We start from the raw sequence: 21,421 nt of genomic DNA, 5'->3' as shown, positions 1-21,421 counted from the left end.
TTTGGCGATATCAACATCATCATTTCGTCACCAACTACAAAAAATTTCGATGTCTAGTACCATTAACTTATGGTATTTTGTATCATTAATTAATGGTATCTTGTATCATTAACTAATGGTGTCTAGTATCATCAATTTGTGATATCCCGTACTAATATTCTGTAGTTGTCGTTTTTGTTGGCAACGTTACAAGTTGAACATCTTTTAAATCGGTTTTAAAAATAAACGGTTCATTGATATTTTCAACCATTCTAAAAAAATCTACCGCTGACCAACCAACTAAACTTAACTGAATAACCAACCAACCAACCAAGCAATCAACCAACTAACCAACCAATCAACCAACTAATCAACCAACCAACCAACTAACCGACCAATCAACCAACTAACCGACCAATCAACCAACCAACCAACTAACCAACCAATCAGTCAACCACCCCTGATAAATTTTCCTCTTCAATCTACCACTACCTCACTTCCTTCTGACACCCAACAACATGGCGTCTCTAGTGGCAACAGCCGTCAAAATGGCCGGTGGCAACGATCGCTTTGATGACACGATAACCGACCGAGTCAACCACGTGACTACAACCGCCATGTTGGTTGTCATGGCGACGCTGGTGACGACCACAAATTTTGTCGGTAATCCGATCGAATGTTTCGTACCGAAAGAGTTGAGCAAGACGCACGTTCAGTATTTTAATACCCTATGCTGGATCAACGGAATGTACAACGTATCGTTCGATACCGAATACATACCGTCGGCTCGGAGAAACGGTTCGTGGTAATTTTTTGATAGAAATCGGTTTGTTTAATGATAAAGGCCTTCATATGGGTGTAACTGTGATAAAATTGAAAAAAATGTTTCGTAAATTAACTCATTAATTAATTAATTAATTAATTAATTGATTAATTAATCAATCAATGAAGAAATTATACAACCAGTCATCAATCAACCAACCATGCAAATTAACCATCATGGAAAAGATTTAATGAATTTATTAAATTATCTATTAATTGTTCCATCAATCAATCAATCGATCAATCAATCAATCAACCAACCAACCAACCTATCAACAAACCTATCAACCAATCATTTAATTAATCAATCAATTAATTAATTAATTAGGTTAATTAATCGACCACTTCATATAATACGTGTAAATCAATGAACCAGGGGGCAGGAAAGCGACGATCCTGTACTATCCTTGGATACCACTGATCCTGTTGGGCATGGCTCTTATGTACTCGCTCCCATGCCTCGTCTGGAGGTCGTTTCAGGTTGGTGTTGTTTTTTTGGTGGATGGTAGGTTGCTTGGTCGTGGTGGTAGGTTGCTTGGTGGTGGTAGGTTGCTAGATGGTGGTGGTAGGTTGCTTGGTGGTGGTTGTGGTAGGTTGCTTGGTGGTGGTGGTGGTAGGTTGCTTGGTCGTGGTGGTGGTAGTGGTGGGTTGCGTGGTCATCAGTGGTCACCATTGGTCAAACAGTGGTCATCAGTGGTCATCATTGATCAAACAGGCCAAGTCAGGATTTGACGTCAGTAACTTCGTCGATTACGGGTTCAAGGTCAGTTCGCCGAAGATCAAGAATGACGTCAGAGATACCCTGCTCGATCACATGACTCTCCAGTTTGAAAGGTCTGTGCGCTTGTGCTGTTCTGTGGCGTGTTGTCGCTCATCTTCAAATGACTGTTTCATTATTTTACCAGTACTTAATATTTAAAGATGATAAATTTTATTTCTTCAAATTGTCTTATTGTCTCATAGCTTCTTCAGCGCATATTTTTAACTTTTGCTTTGTAAACAAATTCTAATGTACCACACGTTTTGGGCTCTCTGAGGTTCCGGGTTGCACAGGGATCGCCGACCTGGGCACACAGCCACCCCAACGATGATAAATGTTACATGATGATGTCACAGCAAGACGCAAAGTATGCGGTACAACAAAAATATATCAGCGACAAAAAAATTTTTCCTAGTCTGATATTAAAATACATTTTATTTCTATCGCCTAAGTAGCTTAATGCTTAAATAATAAATTTCAATAGTCACGTTAAAATTTTTTTACTTCATATTTATAATTAAAATATGTACTTAAAATTTATTAAAAAATCAAACACCACAATGGTTTCTGATTACTATTAAGTCCACTTTTATAAATTACTCTCTACTACTTTTTTTTATATTTTACAAAATCCACTCTTTTGTTTTGAAAACCTGTTGCGAAAAGATAAAGAATATAACCTCTAATAAAAATACAATATTGATTTTCAAATTTTGTAGCTACTGGTAGTGGTGCTACTACGTTTAAGAAATGAGGATCTTGAAAAATGCGAGTTCTAGTGATTGAGGTCTGGTCGATTTTGTCGGAATTTAATTAATTTTTTAGATTATAAAAAGAAAGTTGTTGTCGAAAACATGCTGTTCAGAGCAAAACAACAATTACAACACTATATAGATAAAACGGAGGTGATGGAATGGTAAAAAAAATTATGAGATAAGAACGAAAGCTTCTTGTTTCTTTTTTTTTCTCTTATTGGTCGGCGATATGTTTTCAGCTTCATCGCCCAATTAAACCGCAAGTAACGGGATGGATGTATTTAATTATTACGTAATGTTTAAACTACAATTTCTTCATCGTTTCTTTGGCATTCACTGAAACCATTGTACGTGCAACATGCAACGTCAAGTTTAATTCATGCAAAGTTGTGCAGGTTTCTACACGACGTGACGATTTATTTTTAACATTCGGAACCGTTTTTTGTCAGAACGATTCCAGGTAACTGCGTCATCCACCCTCGTGTTTGCGAGATTCAACAAATAATTTTATGATTCATTTTATGCAGAAAGTTCGAAAGGTTTGTCGTTTTCAGACGCTGACCAGGCGCTTTCGTTTGATCGAGTACGGTCAATATTATCAGTTGAATACAATATGCATAGCTCTGCTTTTTCTACATAACATTATGTGTTTTAATATTAACCACCTTAAAGCCACTCAACCATAATGTCTCAAATAACCAACGACATCACATCACAGGTACTTGAGCCACAGCAACAAGTCTCAATCGCTCACCTCTTTCAGCAGCGACGATCGCAACGACTACAGCTACAGTCGCCAGTCTAAATGGACAATCAGTTTCAAGCACCTCTTCACAAAAACTTGCTTCAAGTACATCGGCCACAAACGACTGAATTACTTCTCGGCTCTTAAAATTTTGGTGAAATTTCTCTACGTAGTCAACTCGATAGTTTTGATATTCCTGCTGGACGTCGTGCTCGGAGTAAGCTTCCACAACTACGGCACCGACATCATCAAATCACTCTTCGCGTGGAACTTCAGTAAAACTTTCCGAGGAGTGGAAGACGTCAGGCGCACGAAGCAGTATTGGAAGTTGAACGAACTGGACAGGCAGCTGAACCACCACCAGGAGATAAGATTCCCGAAAGTGACCATGTGTGACGTGAAGGTTCGGTGGCTGGCCGTCGTCAACACGTACAGCGTCCAGTGTGCCCTGCCAAACAATCTCTTCAACGAGAAGGTTGGCGGTTCCTTTCAAAGCGAAGTTAGATTGGTGTTAAGTAGATGCATCTTCATAAGATGAAGCGTTTAAGTGGATTGTATTTGTCTATATTTCAAACTATGTAAAATTTATTTATTTTATGTTTATTTTTATTTGAAACGCTTATTATGTGAGGACATTCAAGTTTCAATGCAGATGAATAGTTAACTTATTTATATCTAAAACGTCGTTTTTCATTTTAAAATTATATCGTCAGTTAGGTAAATTAGATTTGTATGATCAATTTTTTAAATTTGATAAACTGTATCTCTCTGATTTCTAATCACATCTCTTAACATTTTCATGGCAGATATTTTTAATTCTCTGGTTCTGGATGGTCTTCGTAGCGGCGTTGAACATTGCTTCGCTGATCCGCTGGGTGCTGAAGATCAGTGTTGGCAAGGACAGGTACAACTATGTCAAGAACCTTCTCCTCCTCTCTGGTCTCATATCTCATGTTGGTCATCACCTACTTCTTCTCGTTTCTATCTTTTTATATAACATTGAAGTTATATCTTAGTGGGTATCATGATATTCATCTACGATATTACAAATTACATGGTTGATTTGACAAAAATTGCTAAATTAGTGGCAAGTTAACAATACAAATAAATTTTTTTGTAAACTTCATTCCAAAAAGCCATTTGCTTTGTCAGCCCGCAGATCATGTAAATAAATATACATTGGCATATTTTAATCTACGCAGAAGTCAAAGCCAGACCAAAAGTCGAAACAACATTTCGACATAGACGCCACTTCTAACATCTCAAAAGCGAGCGACTTGAGCGACATGAACGCAAACAGCAGCAGCAGCAGCAACAACATCTACGACAAACGCACTGCAACCACTTCAAACACGGCATCAGCCAGCATCTCCAACGCAAAACGACCACTCACGAGGTTTTTTAAAGTTGTTGTCTGTTTTTTTTAAAATAATTTTAGTTTATTCATTTGTTCAATATAAGCATAAACAATCAAGCGCTTTACATTTGTTCACGCTTTACGTACAAAAAGACCACACACACACACACATACACACACACACACACACAACACACACACACACAACACACACATACACACAACACACACACCGCAAACCCACGCGCGCAATTTACGAGCAGATTAGTGAACAACAACCCCAGCAGTAGCATCGAGGACAACACCTCCTTTATCTCAACCATCCTAACGAACCAGCAACTGAACGAGCGAATGCTCTTGCTGAAGTTCGTGAAGGAGCACTTGGGTACGGACGGGGTCCTCCTTCTACACATTCTCGATCAGGCCACAAACACCATTGTCGCCATGGAGATGGTCGAGAAGCTTTGGATCAACTTCCGCGAGAGGTACGAGACGATTCTGCAGCAGCAAGAAGACATCACCCATCAGAAGTACTTGAAGCAGCAGCGTGTGCACCGCGTCTGACCATCCATTCATTCACCATTCGGCCGTCTTCATAAATCACTCACTTGTTCTCGAGTTGAATCCATCTTCATTGCCCACTCGCTCGCTCTTAAGTTGCCTTTAAATGGAATGTAATAATAATGTCGATAGACGAGTTGTTATTCAAGTCAGTCTTTATTATTTGAAGCATCTCATCTTTATGTAAATTTCTAAACATCTCTATGTACCTAACAGAAACATTACAGTAGGAATTCATTATTCGTCCGTGTGTGTTTGTATGTTTGTGCGTGTGTTTGTATGTGTGTGCGTGCATTGTGTATTCGTATATGATATAATACCATGCATGTAATACGTGCTTGTATTTTTACTAGTATTAATATGCAAAAAGGAACATGACTGTTCTGCCGAACGCCAGCGAGGTTGTTTCGCTACTAGGAGAAAGTTGTTTCCCTATGTATGTAATACTGAATTTGCTTATACGTTTACATGTGTATGTACATGTACAATGTGTGTAAGCTTGCGCGTATAAGTAGTGTACATATGCATGATTGTCTGTGTGTTCACTGTTGTACATGTGTTTAGAAGTTTACAGCTGACAGTTTTTGTGTACTAAAACATTTACGAGTTTTCCCACATTTGTGTACGGTTGTTTATGTCTGTACAAAGTATGTTTTTCTCTTGTATATACAAATGTACGACATACACCGTACATATAAGTATTTTCTTATAAAAGTATATTATATATTAATATATATAAGTATAATATATAAGTATGTTTATAAGTATGTTTATATATAAGTATGTTTGCTTATAAACTACAAATTTCTTGATGACTTGAACTTCAAGTCAATTGTATTACTAAGGAAAGTGCTTGGGATTCATTACATGACAGTGTGTATCACCAAAAAGTGTGATTTAGAATACATATTTGACTCTTGCAACAGATAAATTTTTGAGGTTTGTGTGCATCGACAAATATGTGTTATTTGTATTTACTGATGTAAGTTTGTTCCTAGTATATACAAATGTATTTACACCGTACATATAAGTATGTTTGTGTGATGTGTCATTTGTATCTGTTGTGTTATGTCATGTTATGTTCTTTCTTATGTTATTTTTTGAAATTATTACATTTTTAAAGCGATAGTTTACAGGCGTATTTTACAGGTAAATGTTTGAAAAAATTGTTATATATATATATATATATATATATATATATATATATATATATATATATGTCTTTAATGACATTTTAATTGATTTTTAACTTAATTACGTACAATAATTATAAATATAGTAAATACAAAATTAAATTTTTTTAATTGTCTGCTGAAAAATGGAAAAAGCCGTTTTTAAAATTTGTTAATAAATTAACTGTTGAATCATTCACGATAAATGATTAAGTGATATTTGTGATATTATACATTACACAAACACACATATACACGCACACACACACTTTCTCTCTCTCTCTCTCTCTCTCTTTCACACACACACACACACTTAAACATGAACACACACAAACAAACAAACACATATACATAATATAAATAATGTGATGTTTCTGATGTGAAAACATAATCATTGTTTATCCAAATATGTTATATAAATATATATATATAAATTTATATAAATATTTATATATATATATATGTATATGTATATATATATATATATATATATATATATATATATCACATAAACAATGTTTTTAAAAGTAATTCAACATAATGAACGATAAAAAGATGGAGATGTGTGAAATGGTCATTGACTTTTCGTCATCAGCAGATTTTATTTTATCACATGATGTCATCTGAGCATAGATAGAATATTGCACTTTTAGCATAGAATAATTAACACGTGGTATATAAAAAAAAGTGAAAAATTAAAACAATATTATCGAGAATTTAAAAAATAATTTAAATAAATATCAAAAAGATATTAATGGGGAAAAATGATAAACTTTCAATTTAATACGCTCAACCTCCTCGTCAATATAATCTTAACAATCAGTTACACCGAGCAATCTTATTAATCAATAATCATATAATCACGTCCTTATTATCAACAAACATACCAGAATCAACCAGCCAATCATAACAAATATAAATATATATATATAAATTTATATAAATATATATATATATATGAAAATCAGTCCCAGACAGCCAACCGAAGTCAACCAGACGACCAATCAATGACGATTGACCAATCACAATCAGCCTATGAACCAATCAGAAGTATTTATCCAACGACGAGTTTTACTAACCAATGGAAATCATCCAATCATAACTTGCCAATCGAAAACAAGAAACAAAACAACCTACCAATCACAATAACCCAGTCGATCGAAACCAGCCAATCAGAATCACCAAATCATAACCAACCAATCAGAATTATCCATACATCCATCCATCCAATCAAAATCAACCAATCACAATCAGCCCTTTAATCTTCACACTTGCCCTGGATGCACATTAGATTAAAGACTTCCGTAGCTTCTCGAACGCCATTGGACGCTGCGTGCCTTATTAAGTGGTGTGGCTCACTGGATGGAGGTTGGAGCTTCTTATTAATAATAATAAGAAGAAAAAGAAGGAGAAGAAGAAGAAAAAGAAAGAGAAGAAGAAAATGAAGAATGAGAAGAAGAAGAAGAAAGAGAAGAAGAAGAAGAAGAAGAAGAAAAAGAAGAAGAAGAAGGAGAAGAAAAAGAAGAAAAAGAAGAAGAAAAGATAATAACTACGATCATAACAACAGTGAAAAATATTTTAAAATTCTTTTTTCAGTATTTTTCAAGAGATCAACAACAGCGCAGTGAATAGGCCTTAATCAAGGACGCAGCAAACAGATTGCCTCGTCTTGTTACAGAAGACGGGACTCACTATGCATTTGAAGCCAGTGTCACTGCAACACTGTCAGGCATTTTAACGATTACATTAACGCGCCAACAACAACACAAAACGTCAACTACAACAACGACAACAACAGCAACACAAAAACATCAACACTTCCAACAAAAACAACAACACAAAAACATCAACATGACAACAGCACTAGCAACAACAACAACAACGACAACAACAACAACAAATTTTGGTACCCTTTTTTGAGAAGGTCCTTCCTAATACCTTTCAAGTGACCGACTGCAAGATTGAATGATGCATGTGCATGGCCCTGATCGCTTGCTAATCTAACATTAGAATGATGTGTTTGTGTGTGTCTGTGTGTAAGTTTTTCTGCATGTGTATGTGTGTGTTTGTGTGTGTAAGTTTATTATTATTATTATTACGTTAAACAAAGGCGAAGACGAAACGTCCCTGTGCCATCTCAAAACTAAGACAATTTTAAAACAATAAATTAAATAAACCTATGAGTCTATACTGAATAAATTTAAAATAATTAATGTTCTTATAAGTCAAATAATATATTAAACCTTGTAAAATAAAAAAAAAGATAATAATAAAAAAAAATATAAATAAATATATTAATCACATATCCTAATCAATAAATTTATGTGGGTGTGTGTGTCTGTGCTAGCGTGTGTGCGTGTAAGTTTGTGTGTGTGTAATAATAATTATTATTTTATTATAGAACTAATTATAGTTAAAATAACGTGATGATTTAGATCAGCGTTCTGTATCTCTTACTTATAATATTCCATTGCTTTGTGTTTGTCCTCTTCAACGCCATGACCTGGATTGTTAATTGTCGTCACCATCATCATCATCATATTCGTCGTCATTACGATTCATACGTCATCAATCATCATCATCAACAGCAGCCGTCAGCATCTTAATAAAGATAACACATCAGCAGTGGCAGCGGTAACGACAACATCCACAGCAGCCACAACAACATCCACATCAGCCACAACAACATCCGCATCAGCCACAACAAAATCTACAGCAGCTACTACAACATCCACAACAGCAGCTGCTACAACATCCATAACAGCAACGACAACATCCACAGCAGCATCCACAGCAGCCTCTACAACATCCACAACAGCAACGACAACATCCACAGCAGGTAGCAACGACAACATCCACAGCAACCACAACAACCACCTCACCATGATAATATTTGTTTCCCAGAGCATGTTGTGCTTCCGGAAATCCCAGCTTGGCGTAGCCCTTCGTGACGTGGTAGTGGAAGTGGTCGAAGTAGTAGTACGAATAATATGCTAGGCCCAGGGCTGCGATCACTAATGTTATCTTCATTTTTTAAGGGTAATTTTATATTATTGTTATTGTGGAATAATTTTAAAACATTCTTATCGTATTTTCTTTTGTTTTGAAGAAATTAATTTAATTTGCCATTAAAAAATTAAAAGAAATTGAATCTCAAAATTGAAAAATATTCGACAGTATATTAATTAAAATTTAAATATTAAAAAATTTTTAATAAAAATTAATTGAATTAATAAAAAAAACTTCTGCAATGATGATAGTCCAGGAATCAGGTTTCTTCTTTCTGGCAAGATAAATTTTCCCGCCGTACGGAAGGTCCGGATCCCAATCGTCGGTTTTTTGAGGACTCCAGTTAGCAGTTGCTCTTTCAACTTTATCATCTCCTTTCTGGGGACGCTTCCTCATTCCGGCATCCAACTTCGACTGATTAAGAGTGAACTTTCCTTTCATCTTTTCGTCAATCAATCATTCAAATTATTATTTAATTTCTTATTTTGTTCATTAAATTCAATAAATTGCTAATTTTTAGGAAGCTTCAGGCTGCGCTGTTAAATTACGATGTGCCCTGTTTATACTGGTTGCTATGGAGATGTGGTGCGTTTTTTAAGACAACGCGTTGGAGCTCCTCTAACACGAGCAATAATTTGCTCATAAAATATAAACTTGTTTCATTGAATTTAATCTAATTTAACTGAATTAAATTTGAAAACAATTAAATTTAAAACATGATATCGATTTATTTATCTATGATTTCGTCATAAATTCAAAATGATTACGCAGTGCAAACTGCTTAGATAGAAAATATAACATCGTAATATTTTAAGTTTAAAGGCAAAAAAAAGGTTACTACTTTTATTTTTTCATTATCGATGAGCAGAATCATTTCTAAATTAGAGTGCGTTCCAGTGAATTAGTGACCGTAAATTTGGGAGGCCCTAACTTCCAGTAGCCACACGATGTTGTGGTTCGACTTGGTGCGGTGCTTACGAAGCAATCACAGCGGCCCGATAACCCTTCCGAGCAACAATAATTATAGTCATAAATTGTTGAATCATTCTATTCAGCAGATTAATTTTATTTTCAACAATGACAGACATCAAAGTAACAACAAAGATAAAGGGACATTTTTAAACTATAAAAACTTTATGAAAAAAAGAACTGGAAGGAATATAATTGAAAGAGGTTTCGAACCAAACCAATTGCAAGCAGAAAAGTTTCTGAAACGCCATGTCGTGTAGATCCAGCACAGGCTGTGAGTTCCTTATTTTGTGATCACCGTTAACCACTGAACATAATCAATTAGTTACAATCATCAATGTTTCATCATCAATCGCTGATCTAACATTTCTAAGTATAAACATTATCTGGGCGTTTAATTTTCGTTCTAGTTTATGATATCGAAAAATCATACACTTCGAAGTTACAATCTTAAATTTAAATCAACAAATTTGTGCAGCTTTAACCAAATAAGAGCCATCTTGAAATAATCACGTGTTCCTCTTCCTCATGAGAATTATTGAGCCTCTAAGATAGTTGGCTTTGAGTGGTCATTCACGACAAACTGCAGAAACAGTAGTTAGCCCGTATGAGGCAGAAGTTTTTCTTTTATTCAGAACAAAATAATTATAAAAACCTCTAACAAAACTTTCTAAACTTTTGCAGGTTGTGTGAAACCTTGTTGTAAGTCTCCGTGCTGTAAACCAATCTGCAGTAGACCTTGTTCATGCCCACCGCCTCCCTGCTGCGTCAAAATTTGTTGCACTCCTAATTGCTGTTCTCCTTGTTGTACTCCCTGTTGCAAACCAAGTTGCTGTATGGCGTCCTGCTGCAACCCATGTTGTGCACCATGCTGTCCGCCCTGCTGTCCACCTTCTGGATGCTGCTGTCCGTGTGGCGGATGCGGAAGTTGTCCTCCCTGTTGTCCCCCCTGTTGCCCTCCCTGTTGTTCTCCTTGCTGTCCAAAACCCTGCTGTCCCCCTCCGTGCTGTCCCAAGCCGTGCTGCCCTAAGCCGTGCTGTCCACCTATTTGTTGTCCGAAGGTCTGCTGCTCCAAATCCTGCTGCAGTCCCTGCTGCTCTCCCTGCTGTGCTCCCTGCTGCTCGCCATGCTGTTCGCCATCTTGTTGCAACCCTTGTTGCGAGCCGTGCAGTTCAGTGCGCATCTGCGAGGTACATCCCTGTGGACACTACGTTAAACTCTTCAACTCCTCCTGTGCCAAAGTATGTGGGACTGCAAACTATTTTGTTTCCTTTTAAATGGTTCAGATCAATTTTTAGAAATTCGTTGTTTCAATTCGTTTGTTAGCATAATTAATAAGTGTTCAACAAAAATGTTCAATTAACTAAAACTATATAAAAAAACTAAAACGACAGACTGAATACATCAGCGGTTACTACGTGAGTCAGTTGCAAGGAAACTGTTGTCTGGCCATTTACCGGATACCTCCGTGCGTCTACCTAGCTCCTCAGTCCTCCCTCAAAATCTACTCCTGCTGTGGCGATCCTGGAGCTTGCAAGCTGCCCTGTGACCTGGTCTTCCGCGAGTTGTGCAACTGGGTGGTCAGTCCAACTGTCATGACCACACTGTGTGGTTGTGATGGCCAGGTGTTAATAACTTTTTTATTTCAATTTTGAGTTCTGCTGCATGTTCACTTGTTTTAAAAATTTCATTTGTTCAATATCTGCTTATAAAAGATATGAAATTTGATTGGTGATACATATTATAAATTATATACTTATTTATAATTATATTAAAAAATATCAGCTGTCACGGAGCAATGTAGCCTTTGTGTCAGCTATTTTGACACAAACGTTCTGTGAGAAAGTTTGGTTATTCTAACAACGTCTAACCGAACCCATCAAACTGATTTATTAAACTGATCCGGAAAATCTGTCTCTTAGGCTATTTTATGAGAAATTGAAAAATGCTGGCAAAAATTTCACGGCATTCAGTATTTTAAAGAAGCGATTTAGAGTTATGTTTCTAGAGAGAATAAACCATGAATATAAACTTTAATTTAAGTGACATGAAATGTGTATTCAATCTTATAGAGTAAACATTCCCATGCGCTTTTATTCAGATCTCTTCCACATTCAAATATTTTTCCTATGAGAGGCAAAAATTTTGCCATTACGTTTAATTTTATGTTCATACTGATTAGACGTGATGATGCATATTCATGAGATGTACGTGATGATGCATATTCATGAAATGTACGTGAGGATTTTTTAACCACCCTGCAGCCTATCGCTTACACAGGAGGCTGCAATGGGTGCTGCTGTTAACTGTAACGATATAAAATGCTGCCAACCCAATCCTTGCTGTCCGTTCAATCCATGCAAACCACCATGCGTCCATGCTTTTGAAGAGACCAGAAGAGCCGAGGAAGAATCGATCGAACGATCTTCAGAACGATCATTGCCAACTTTATTAAACGAATTCGCCCCGCGACGACCAGCCACCGGATGTTGTTGCAGTCTGACTGACGGCGTCATTGAAATATAAATTTTACAATTCTACACACTCCTACAAACTTTATACTTTTATAGCGTTTCACTTTCTAAAATTACTACACATAACAATCTTCTCTGTAATGACATGCACATTCACTACACATACACACAGAATGGCTGTACACATACACACACAAAATGGCTCTACACATACACACACAGAATAGCTGTACACATACACACAGAGAAGCGTGTTGACGCTTCAATGTCCGAAACGATATCTGCTGGTTGCTGTGCCCATGAAATATGTTTATACAATTTATATTTATATTATCCATACTTAACCGGACTCAACACTGGAACAAATAAATTTCGTGTAACTCCAAAATTTTGTTTCATTCTTTTTTGTTCAACGCGAGCTTGAAATTGTGACATGCAGTTGAATCAAAAGGTTGGCGACAAATATGAATAAACATAATATGGATATGGCAGATGCAGATATATATATATATATACACATTGTAAATTATTATGCAGGTAACAATTATTATGCCATATCCATTATATTCGTGGCGACAAATTATTTAAGAAGCGACGGCGCTGCTTTCAAAAGTAAGTCAGTGCCCTGAAACACCACCAAATACGAAGAAAGTCTTCGTTGAGTAAACTCAAAATTACTGAGGTTCAATTAATTTGATGTTCTAACCAGGCAGACTCATCATTTCTCTCCACGATCGAGTTCAAGTATCTTCATGTTGATTTCCTGTAGAAATGATCTAGATTTAATTCAGGTCAGCATGAGTTTTATTACAGGCGAGAAAATGTTTCAGCCGTTGGCCACTAAAGATCGATCAAATTGATATCTTGATTGTGCAAAAATGCACGTAAAATCAAACCGGCGCAAATTAACAAAGCATGTTTAGACCGCATCTCTGGATACGTTTTTAGATTATGGATATTATTAATTATTATTAATTAATTATGGATATATTAGAAATTATGGATTATGGATATTAATGGATACGTCATCTACATTTACGAAAAACGGTTTTATAGGAATTATCGTCGGCGTTTATAAACACACTGTTTAGCATGTAACATAACTGACCTTTCAAATATCTTACACGGCTAATTTTGTTTGTTGACTTGAAATAACGAAGACAGAAGATAAACAGAATTATATTTTATTTAATATCTCAACATGATTTACAGGATAGTAAAAAAGTTAATGTTAAATATATATTACAAGTAGGTACTGCCAACTAGAACATGCACATAGGAGAGTACTTGGCACATTTAATTATATACTGCATTAGGTTTTCATATCAACAGGACTATTCACATTATCGAATACAATTCAGAAAAGGCACTGCGCTTATAAATTAAAAAAATATTTAAATAAATAGTTAATATAAGTCTCGTATTTTAAGAAACAAATAAAGATGAATTAAATCGAATAAGACATTATTTTTTTTTAGAAAATATTCAACTGCATATGGTGGTAATCTCATAAAACATCTGCCATCTAACTGATTTCAAAACATTGAATTAAGAATTCAATTCTTCACTTCTCTCTTTACTTAAGCTTTCTAACAAAAAAAAATCTTTAGTAGCCTCAATAAAAACGAAACCCCTCATCAAATGCCATCGCAATCATTTTAGTATTTCAATACAGATGACAGAAAACAAATACTTTTAACAATTGAGAAATAACAGATTTAATTCATTTCGAAGTCTTCAACATAAAATCCTAACTGATATTCATATCATTAATCTCGATAATGTCTACGTTAACATGATTTTTTTGAAATAGCACATGCCAACAAAGAAACAGACGAAACACTGAAGAAGCCCACAAACAATTACAAACATAGACACGGACAAATACACAAAGAAACAAACAGGCAAACAGACACATTGAATCAGTGTAATAAACCCATTTTAAAGAAACACATTATACACAAACACATGATAAAACATAAACTGAAACAACCAAATCAAAACTTTTGATTACATTTAATAGAAAACTATGTAAAAAAATAATCGAGTAAAAATTATTAACACTGTCTTTTCAACTGTAGAAATGAACAAACAATTAATTAATTAATTAATTAACTAACTAATTAATTAAATACTTATGTAATAACGACAAAAGGCGTTTAAAACTTCCATATTACAACGCGCCCAATAAAAAATTGAAAAAGTGTATTTAATTTCAAGTCTTTTAATCTAATACAATTTTTATTTCGTTTGCATATGTATATTGTATATATCAAGTATATATGCTAATAAATATGCACATTAACTAATCACAAATAAACGCACACACACACGCGCACACACACACACACACACATCTCTTAGTTTCGAACATATAAAAAAAATCTGTAAAAATATAAAAAGTGACGGTGCTGTGTATATATATTCATTACAAAAACATTAAGTAATCAGTATTATCACCGCTTGATCTTACTGTGATAACATCTCTCCTCTCTCTCTCTCTTTCCAGAGAATTCTAGAAAGTTAAAAATAAAATTATTATTCAGGTTCATCATGAATATTCAATAAAACTGTTGTTATCCAAATTCATCATGCAGATAAGGCCTTATTTCGATTTTTCACAAATCATCTTCAGTGCAGGTTTGGTATAAATAGTTTCTTCAATTTAAACGCTGTTGTCATTTCTTCGTTCTTCATTGTTTGTTAAAAATATTGAATTAATTGTAATTCAACTTTACAGTATTCAATAATGAAGAACAAAGAAATAACAAGAACAAAGATGAAGAATACGACACCAACTAAGTAACTCACTTTGTGCTAAAGAACTAACTTTGTTTTGTATAAAGAATTTATATAAACCAAACCTGTGAAAAATCGAATATGGCCTATCTGCATGATGAACTTGGATAACGACAGTTTCATTAAATTTTCATGATGAACTTGGATAATAATAATTCTATTTTCAATAAACCGAATAATTTTCAGAAAATTCTAGTAAGGAAAATTGAAAAGACAAATTTTAAATTAATTAATGCCAACAATTCGGTAGAATTCATACAATACAGTACAAAAAATGGTTTCCTATAGTATATATATATATAATATATATATATATATATATATATATATATATATATATATATGATTAAGACTGTCAGAAATGCAATTATTGATGAAAATCACAGCATGTTTCGCGTGCGTTACTTAGCTTCTTATGTAAAATTTTTTTTACATAATCTTAGCTTCTTGTTTCATTTTTCTATTTTACTAACAGTAGATAATAAATTATTGTCAAGTTTCTTGAGTTCAAAAACAAAATTCTTATTTATTTCAAGCATGATAGAACATTTAAGCATAATAGAACAAAACAGCTTTTTTCGGTATTCCTATACCATCTTCAGTGTCAATTCGGTCTTAACATGAGTTTTTGTCATATTAACCATCTTCATCGTCATCATTAATAACATCATCACCATCATCATTACATTCACTAAAATCAGTTGAGATAGGTAATCATCCTAATCATTATTATCGTAATCTGTAATAATCTGTAATAACCATTTAGGAGAAATTCAACATATCAGACAGTTTCTATCTATGGATCTGGCGCGATGTTTAGCACAGTCTAAATTGGACTACCGTAATTCTTTGATGTATGGTATATCTAAAGAGGAAGAGTTATGTCTCCGGAGATTAATGAATAGATCCGCTACAGTAGCACTCAACTCTGACAAGCGTGACCACATTGTCTGGTACCAACAACAGCGTTGAATCTAATGAGCCTCCCACTTGCCTATGGTGTATTTTTTAAAATAGCCGTCGTCGTCTTCAAACTCTCACCTCGCATTCTTCGTCATATCTCGTCGATCTTCTCCTACAGGTTGATACAAACGACGGAAACGTCACTCTGCCATTGCTATACATTTTCATCAATAGAAAACAATCAACTGGAATTCTCTGGAATTCTCTTCCACCAAACTTCAGTCAGTTCCATTCAGTAATTCAAGTCCTAATAGACATCTTTTTATTTAAAAAAAAGCTTTTTAAACCTCTGACTGAAGATATGCCTCAGTCGCTTGCCAGAGCGCTTTAATGAGTGACATAATATTATGTATTATTGTTATTATCATCATCGTCATGTCACTCACTATATCAATTCAAGTTATGAATTGGTGTAGATTGAATGACTGATTGATTGACAGATGGATTGGCTGACTGAATGATTGACTGATCGATTGACTATTCCGAAGAGGATACAGAGGAAGATGAAAAAATGATGAATATATTCATCCAACCAATCCATCCATACAATTATCCAACTAATCCATCCATCCATTCAATAATTTATAAATATATTTGTGTGACAATATGTACATATAATTTGTACAATGTGTACATATAATTTCTCTACCAATCGTTACAGTCACCCTCATTATCATCCTCTTCATCATCATAATCACTATAGAAATCATTATGTAAAAAATTTAATGAACATTAAACCTTACAAATATTTAAACCATTAATTAATTAATTAATATAAGGCAATTACATTGAAACATAATGAAATCAGAATACGAGAAGAAATTGCTAGCACCATTATATGTAAACAATTATTCAGAAACATTTCTCTACAAAATGCATCCACACATTCACATACATCTGTATCAGCGTGTATGCATTATGAACATTTCAACTCAAAAATGAAACAAATTTCATATGTAAATATGTCTCAGATATATATTATTTAATTAGAATTTGTCGAATATTATGTTTTAATAAATCAAAAAAAATAAATTTGGTGCTCAAAAAAAATCTAGAGATTTGATGCTAGTTTAATTACTGGATGGCTAAACATAGTAAGAATATTAATACACTAACAATATAAAATAATAATAATAATTATTATTATTATTACAATAGAAAAAAATCATAAAACTTCTACTATTAAGGGGACTAACATTTTAAATTTTTTAATAGGAAACTGAAAAAGGCACTGCTCTATATACATTATATGAATAAATTATATGAATAAATTATATATATATATATATATATATATATATTTATATATATATATTTATATATATGTGTGAATGTGTCTGTGTCAGCATGTACATATGCTGAATTGAACATACTGTAAAAAAAAACAAACATTAACAATAACAATAGAGTAAAAAATTAGTTTTAAATTATGAAACAAATAACAAAATGTCAGCTAAATAATATAAACACATGAATAATATATGTCATTCAATAATATGAATGACATAGAAGAAAGAAAGAGGAGTCAGATACAAAATATAAATCTCAAAATCAATATGAAAATATATTTTCAATTGTCAAGCTGTTTTGCACAATAAATTTTACAGTTCAAGAATCATCTATCCATCCATCCACCCATCCGTCCATTTATGTATATATTCATCCAACTGATCCATCCATCTATCAATCAATCCATCTATTAAATATATGTGTGTAGACCAAACTGAACGATGGGTCTCTACACATACACGTTTAATTGGGATAGATTTGAAACATGCCAACCATTGTTCATAAACATAACTGGCTCATTAAACCAACACAATCAGTATATGTATCTATATATCCGACTGAGATATCCATCAATATATCCATCCACCCATCTGTTCTTTATTCTTTCTTTCTTTCATTCGTCTGAAGGAGTCCGTCCATCTCATAAGAATGTGTCGATCATGTGCATATCCATTCCCATGAGGTCATGACTCATGTCATCCTGTTGGATTGGTCAGTGGCGTTAATGTAATTGGTGAAGTTTGGATAAATTAGTGGCGAAAATGGATTGATAAGTGATATTAATATTAGCAAAGTTCGGATAGAATAGAGGTGAAATTATTGATGGATGTTGGATTGGTTTGGGATGAAAATAAATTGATGGATGTTGGATTGGTTTGGGATGAAAACATTTGTGGATGATGTCGGACTGATCTGGGATGAAAAAATTGTTGGATGATGAATGATTGGCCAGTGGTAGTAAATGATCAATATGCGAATGAATGATGAATGATGGAGAAATAACAGGACAAACATTGAGTGATGAGACGAGTTCATCGCTCTCCATTATGACTTGATCCGGATCGAGTATGGCGGGGAGATCGGCCAGCAGAAGATCATTGTTACTGATATTGTTGTTGTTGAGATCTGATGTTGCAAGGGACTGTAGTTGTTGTTGCTGCTGTTGGTGCATTGGTAGTTGCGCGTGCAGGTCTGTCGTCGTGGTAGATTAATTTAACAGTTGAGTTTGCGATTGTAACTTTGTGTGAAATCTATTTTCAACACAAACACATCCACACACACACACACACACACACACACACACACACACACACACACACACACACACACACACACACACACACACACAATACACACAAAAATTTTTTGATAGAATTTGAGAAGGTATTCTCGTAAAATTGTAGAATGACAAAAATTGTTAAGGATAAATTATATTATAATTAATATGTATCCTAGTAGACATAATTTCCACCAACATCATCATCATCATCGATGATAAGATCATCATCAACCATCATCATCGTTGTGGTCATCACATCGCTAATCATCATCACGGTTGACACCAACACCATCATTACCGTAACTGTTTAATATTAGCTCAATCAAATGATGAACAAATATTACCGAAAACCCCAAAAACAGACAGAGACAAACAGAGAGACAGAGACAAACAGAGAGACAAAAAACGAGCAGATAGGCATAGAGACAAACAAAGAAACGGTGCATTACCAAATAGGAGTGAAATTGTTCCCCAGGTTAGTTGAGTTATTTTTTAAAATTAATATTCACTAAACCATACCTTGATAAAATCGGAAAAAACCACTTCATAAAATACGCACACACACACACGCACGCACGCGCGCACACACACGCACGCAAACAAACTTTTTTGAAAGGATGATCTTGAAAAAGTAAACATTAATACTACTCGAATTTTATCTTCTATTTCAAATTTTTAATCATAAAAACACTATCAGTATTAAAAATAATTATAGTCAAACCGCAATTAATGCCAAAAATAATAATAATAATAATAAATAGTAATTAAAATAATAACAAATAATAATAAAAAATAAATAAATAATATCAGTAATAAGAAGTAAAAAATAGACAAAAAGTAATTTTTCAAACTGAACCCTCTCAAAAGACAAACCATTTTAAATAAATGAATTTTTTTTACATGGTGTTAATGCTTTTTTCTTTGACTCATTTTAATTAAACTCACATACATTCAATTGCTACAATTATTATATAGTTGGTAATAAATAATTTTTCTTTCTCTTCCTCTCCAGAACTCTACACTCACACACACACACGCACACACACAAACACACACACACACCACACAAACGCACACACACACAAATACACATTTGATTATCGTCAATATATATTCATTAAGTTAATTATAACTTGCTGCTCTGACCTAACACATTTCTAACTAAGACATCTGACTTAACTGACACACATTAGAGTTAGGACTAGAGTATGAATAGAGCAGAGTTTGAGTGGCTATAAAAAATGGGAAAATCATTATTTGTAACAGTTGCTGCTTCTTTAGCATTATTTATGCCACCGTACTATCATCATTACCTTCCTCATCCATCTTCATCATCATCTTCATCATCGTCATCCTTACCACCTTCATCATCATCATCATCACTAACTGGCCTCAGCCTCATCATGGTCATCATTTAAATAAACTTTATTCTCACTATATCTCTCATCAATTTCGTAATCATTATCAAGATCGTCTTCATCATCATCATCGTCATCACTATCAACATCGTCATTATCATCATCATCGTCGTCGTCATAAAGATAATCAACATTATTGTTAGAAGGCAGAATTGGACTGATGTTTGGAATGAATAAGATCAAGAGGAAGAGTATTGGATGTGATTGAATCATGGACACATCCGTATAACTTATATAAGTATATCAAGATGTCTACCTACCCATATATTAATACTTATATGAGAATACCGAGACGTTTCGATATACTTATATGTGTATATCTAGACGTCTCGCTATACTCACATACATGAGTATATACAGTGTAGATACATTCATAAACTGATTGTCCGCCTATGTATTGGGCCCGGTTTGTTACGCAATTATTCAAATGTAGAAAGAGGTTTATAAGGAATAACAAGATTTACCTGGCTTTGCTTGGAAACTTTTTAATGACCATCATACCAATGATGATGATATATGATACCAATGATGATGATATAAGATACCAAGAATAATGATATATGATGCCAAGGATGATGATACATGATAACAAAGATGATGATATATGATAACAAAGATTATGATTCGATCAACTAACAACCACCACTCTAAACTGACTTATAACATTAATGATTGTTTGTTTAGCATCCAAAAGTACAAATGAACATAAAATAGTGATAATCACCTGTACAAACATAGTCATAAAACCAGAAATAAATCAAACATTTGGTATAAACCAACACTGAGAGGAGCACATCTGAGCATAAAGAAACAGAGCATAACAATATGATGAGGCACCTTAGTCAGACACCCATCATATCAACCACGAACTTATTAACTAACCAATGTAAACATCGCTTTTTATTCATTAACTGTTTGTTTTAGTTAATATTTATTACATCTCTCTCTCTCTCTCTCTCTCTCTTTCTTTTCTCGCTCTCCCCTCTCTCTCTTTCTCTGCCATTCTCTGCCTCTACCAGCAGATCTGGTGACCAGTTCGATTGAGACTATCAGATCTGATTATAAAACA

The 21,421-nt window shown here is 34.1% G+C and overlaps 3 protein-coding genes across 3 annotated transcripts in view; 1 reads left to right on the top strand and 2 right to left on the bottom strand.

Moving 5' to 3' along the window:
- Window positions 1-5,468, top strand: part of HELRODRAFT_193752 (hypothetical protein) — a 5,492-nt gene extending 24 nt beyond the window's left edge. Inside the window, exons 1-8 of the mRNA XM_009028757.1 lie at window positions 1-217; window positions 468-777; window positions 1,178-1,281; window positions 1,517-1,635; window positions 3,035-3,536; window positions 3,868-4,014; window positions 4,264-4,457; window positions 4,682-5,468. The exon at window positions 1-217 is cut by the window's left edge and continues 24 nt beyond it. Of these exons, the coding sequence (XP_009027005.1) occupies window positions 498-777; window positions 1,178-1,281; window positions 1,517-1,635; window positions 3,035-3,536; window positions 3,868-4,014; window positions 4,264-4,457; window positions 4,682-4,982 (1,647 nt within the window). The 5' untranslated portion in view covers window positions 1-217; window positions 468-497 and the 3' untranslated portion in view covers window positions 4,983-5,468. The remainder of the gene's footprint in view (window positions 218-467; window positions 778-1,177; window positions 1,282-1,516; window positions 1,636-3,034; window positions 3,537-3,867; window positions 4,015-4,263; window positions 4,458-4,681) is intronic.
- Window positions 5,469-8,582: 3,114 nt separating this feature from the next.
- HELRODRAFT_179976 (hypothetical protein) lies at window positions 8,583-9,601 on the bottom strand (the record flags this gene model as incomplete). The annotated part of the gene is made up of 3 exons (XM_009028756.1): window positions 8,583-8,654; window positions 9,029-9,175; window positions 9,395-9,601. 3 exons carry the CDS (start codon window positions 9,599-9,601, stop codon window positions 8,583-8,585), a joined length of 426 nt encoding a protein of 141 aa, XP_009027004.1.
- A 435-nt stretch (window positions 9,602-10,036) lies between these two features.
- On the bottom strand, window positions 10,037-11,312 carry HELRODRAFT_179975 (hypothetical protein; the record flags this gene model as incomplete). The annotated part of the gene is made up of 2 exons (XM_009028755.1): window positions 10,037-10,164; window positions 10,826-11,312. 2 exons carry the CDS (start codon window positions 11,310-11,312, stop codon window positions 10,037-10,039), a joined length of 615 nt encoding a protein of 204 aa, XP_009027003.1.
- Between the last annotated feature and the right edge of the window lie 10,109 nt (window positions 11,313-21,421).

Source organism: Helobdella robusta, assembly GCF_000326865.2.
Source record: "Helobdella robusta unplaced genomic scaffold HELROscaffold_58, whole genome shotgun sequence".
In the NCBI taxonomy this organism is placed as follows: domain Eukaryota; kingdom Metazoa; phylum Annelida; class Clitellata; order Rhynchobdellida; family Glossiphoniidae; genus Helobdella; species Helobdella robusta.
The sequence above is the reverse complement of the archived record's forward strand: the minus strand, read 5'-3'. Positions and strand labels throughout refer to the sequence as shown.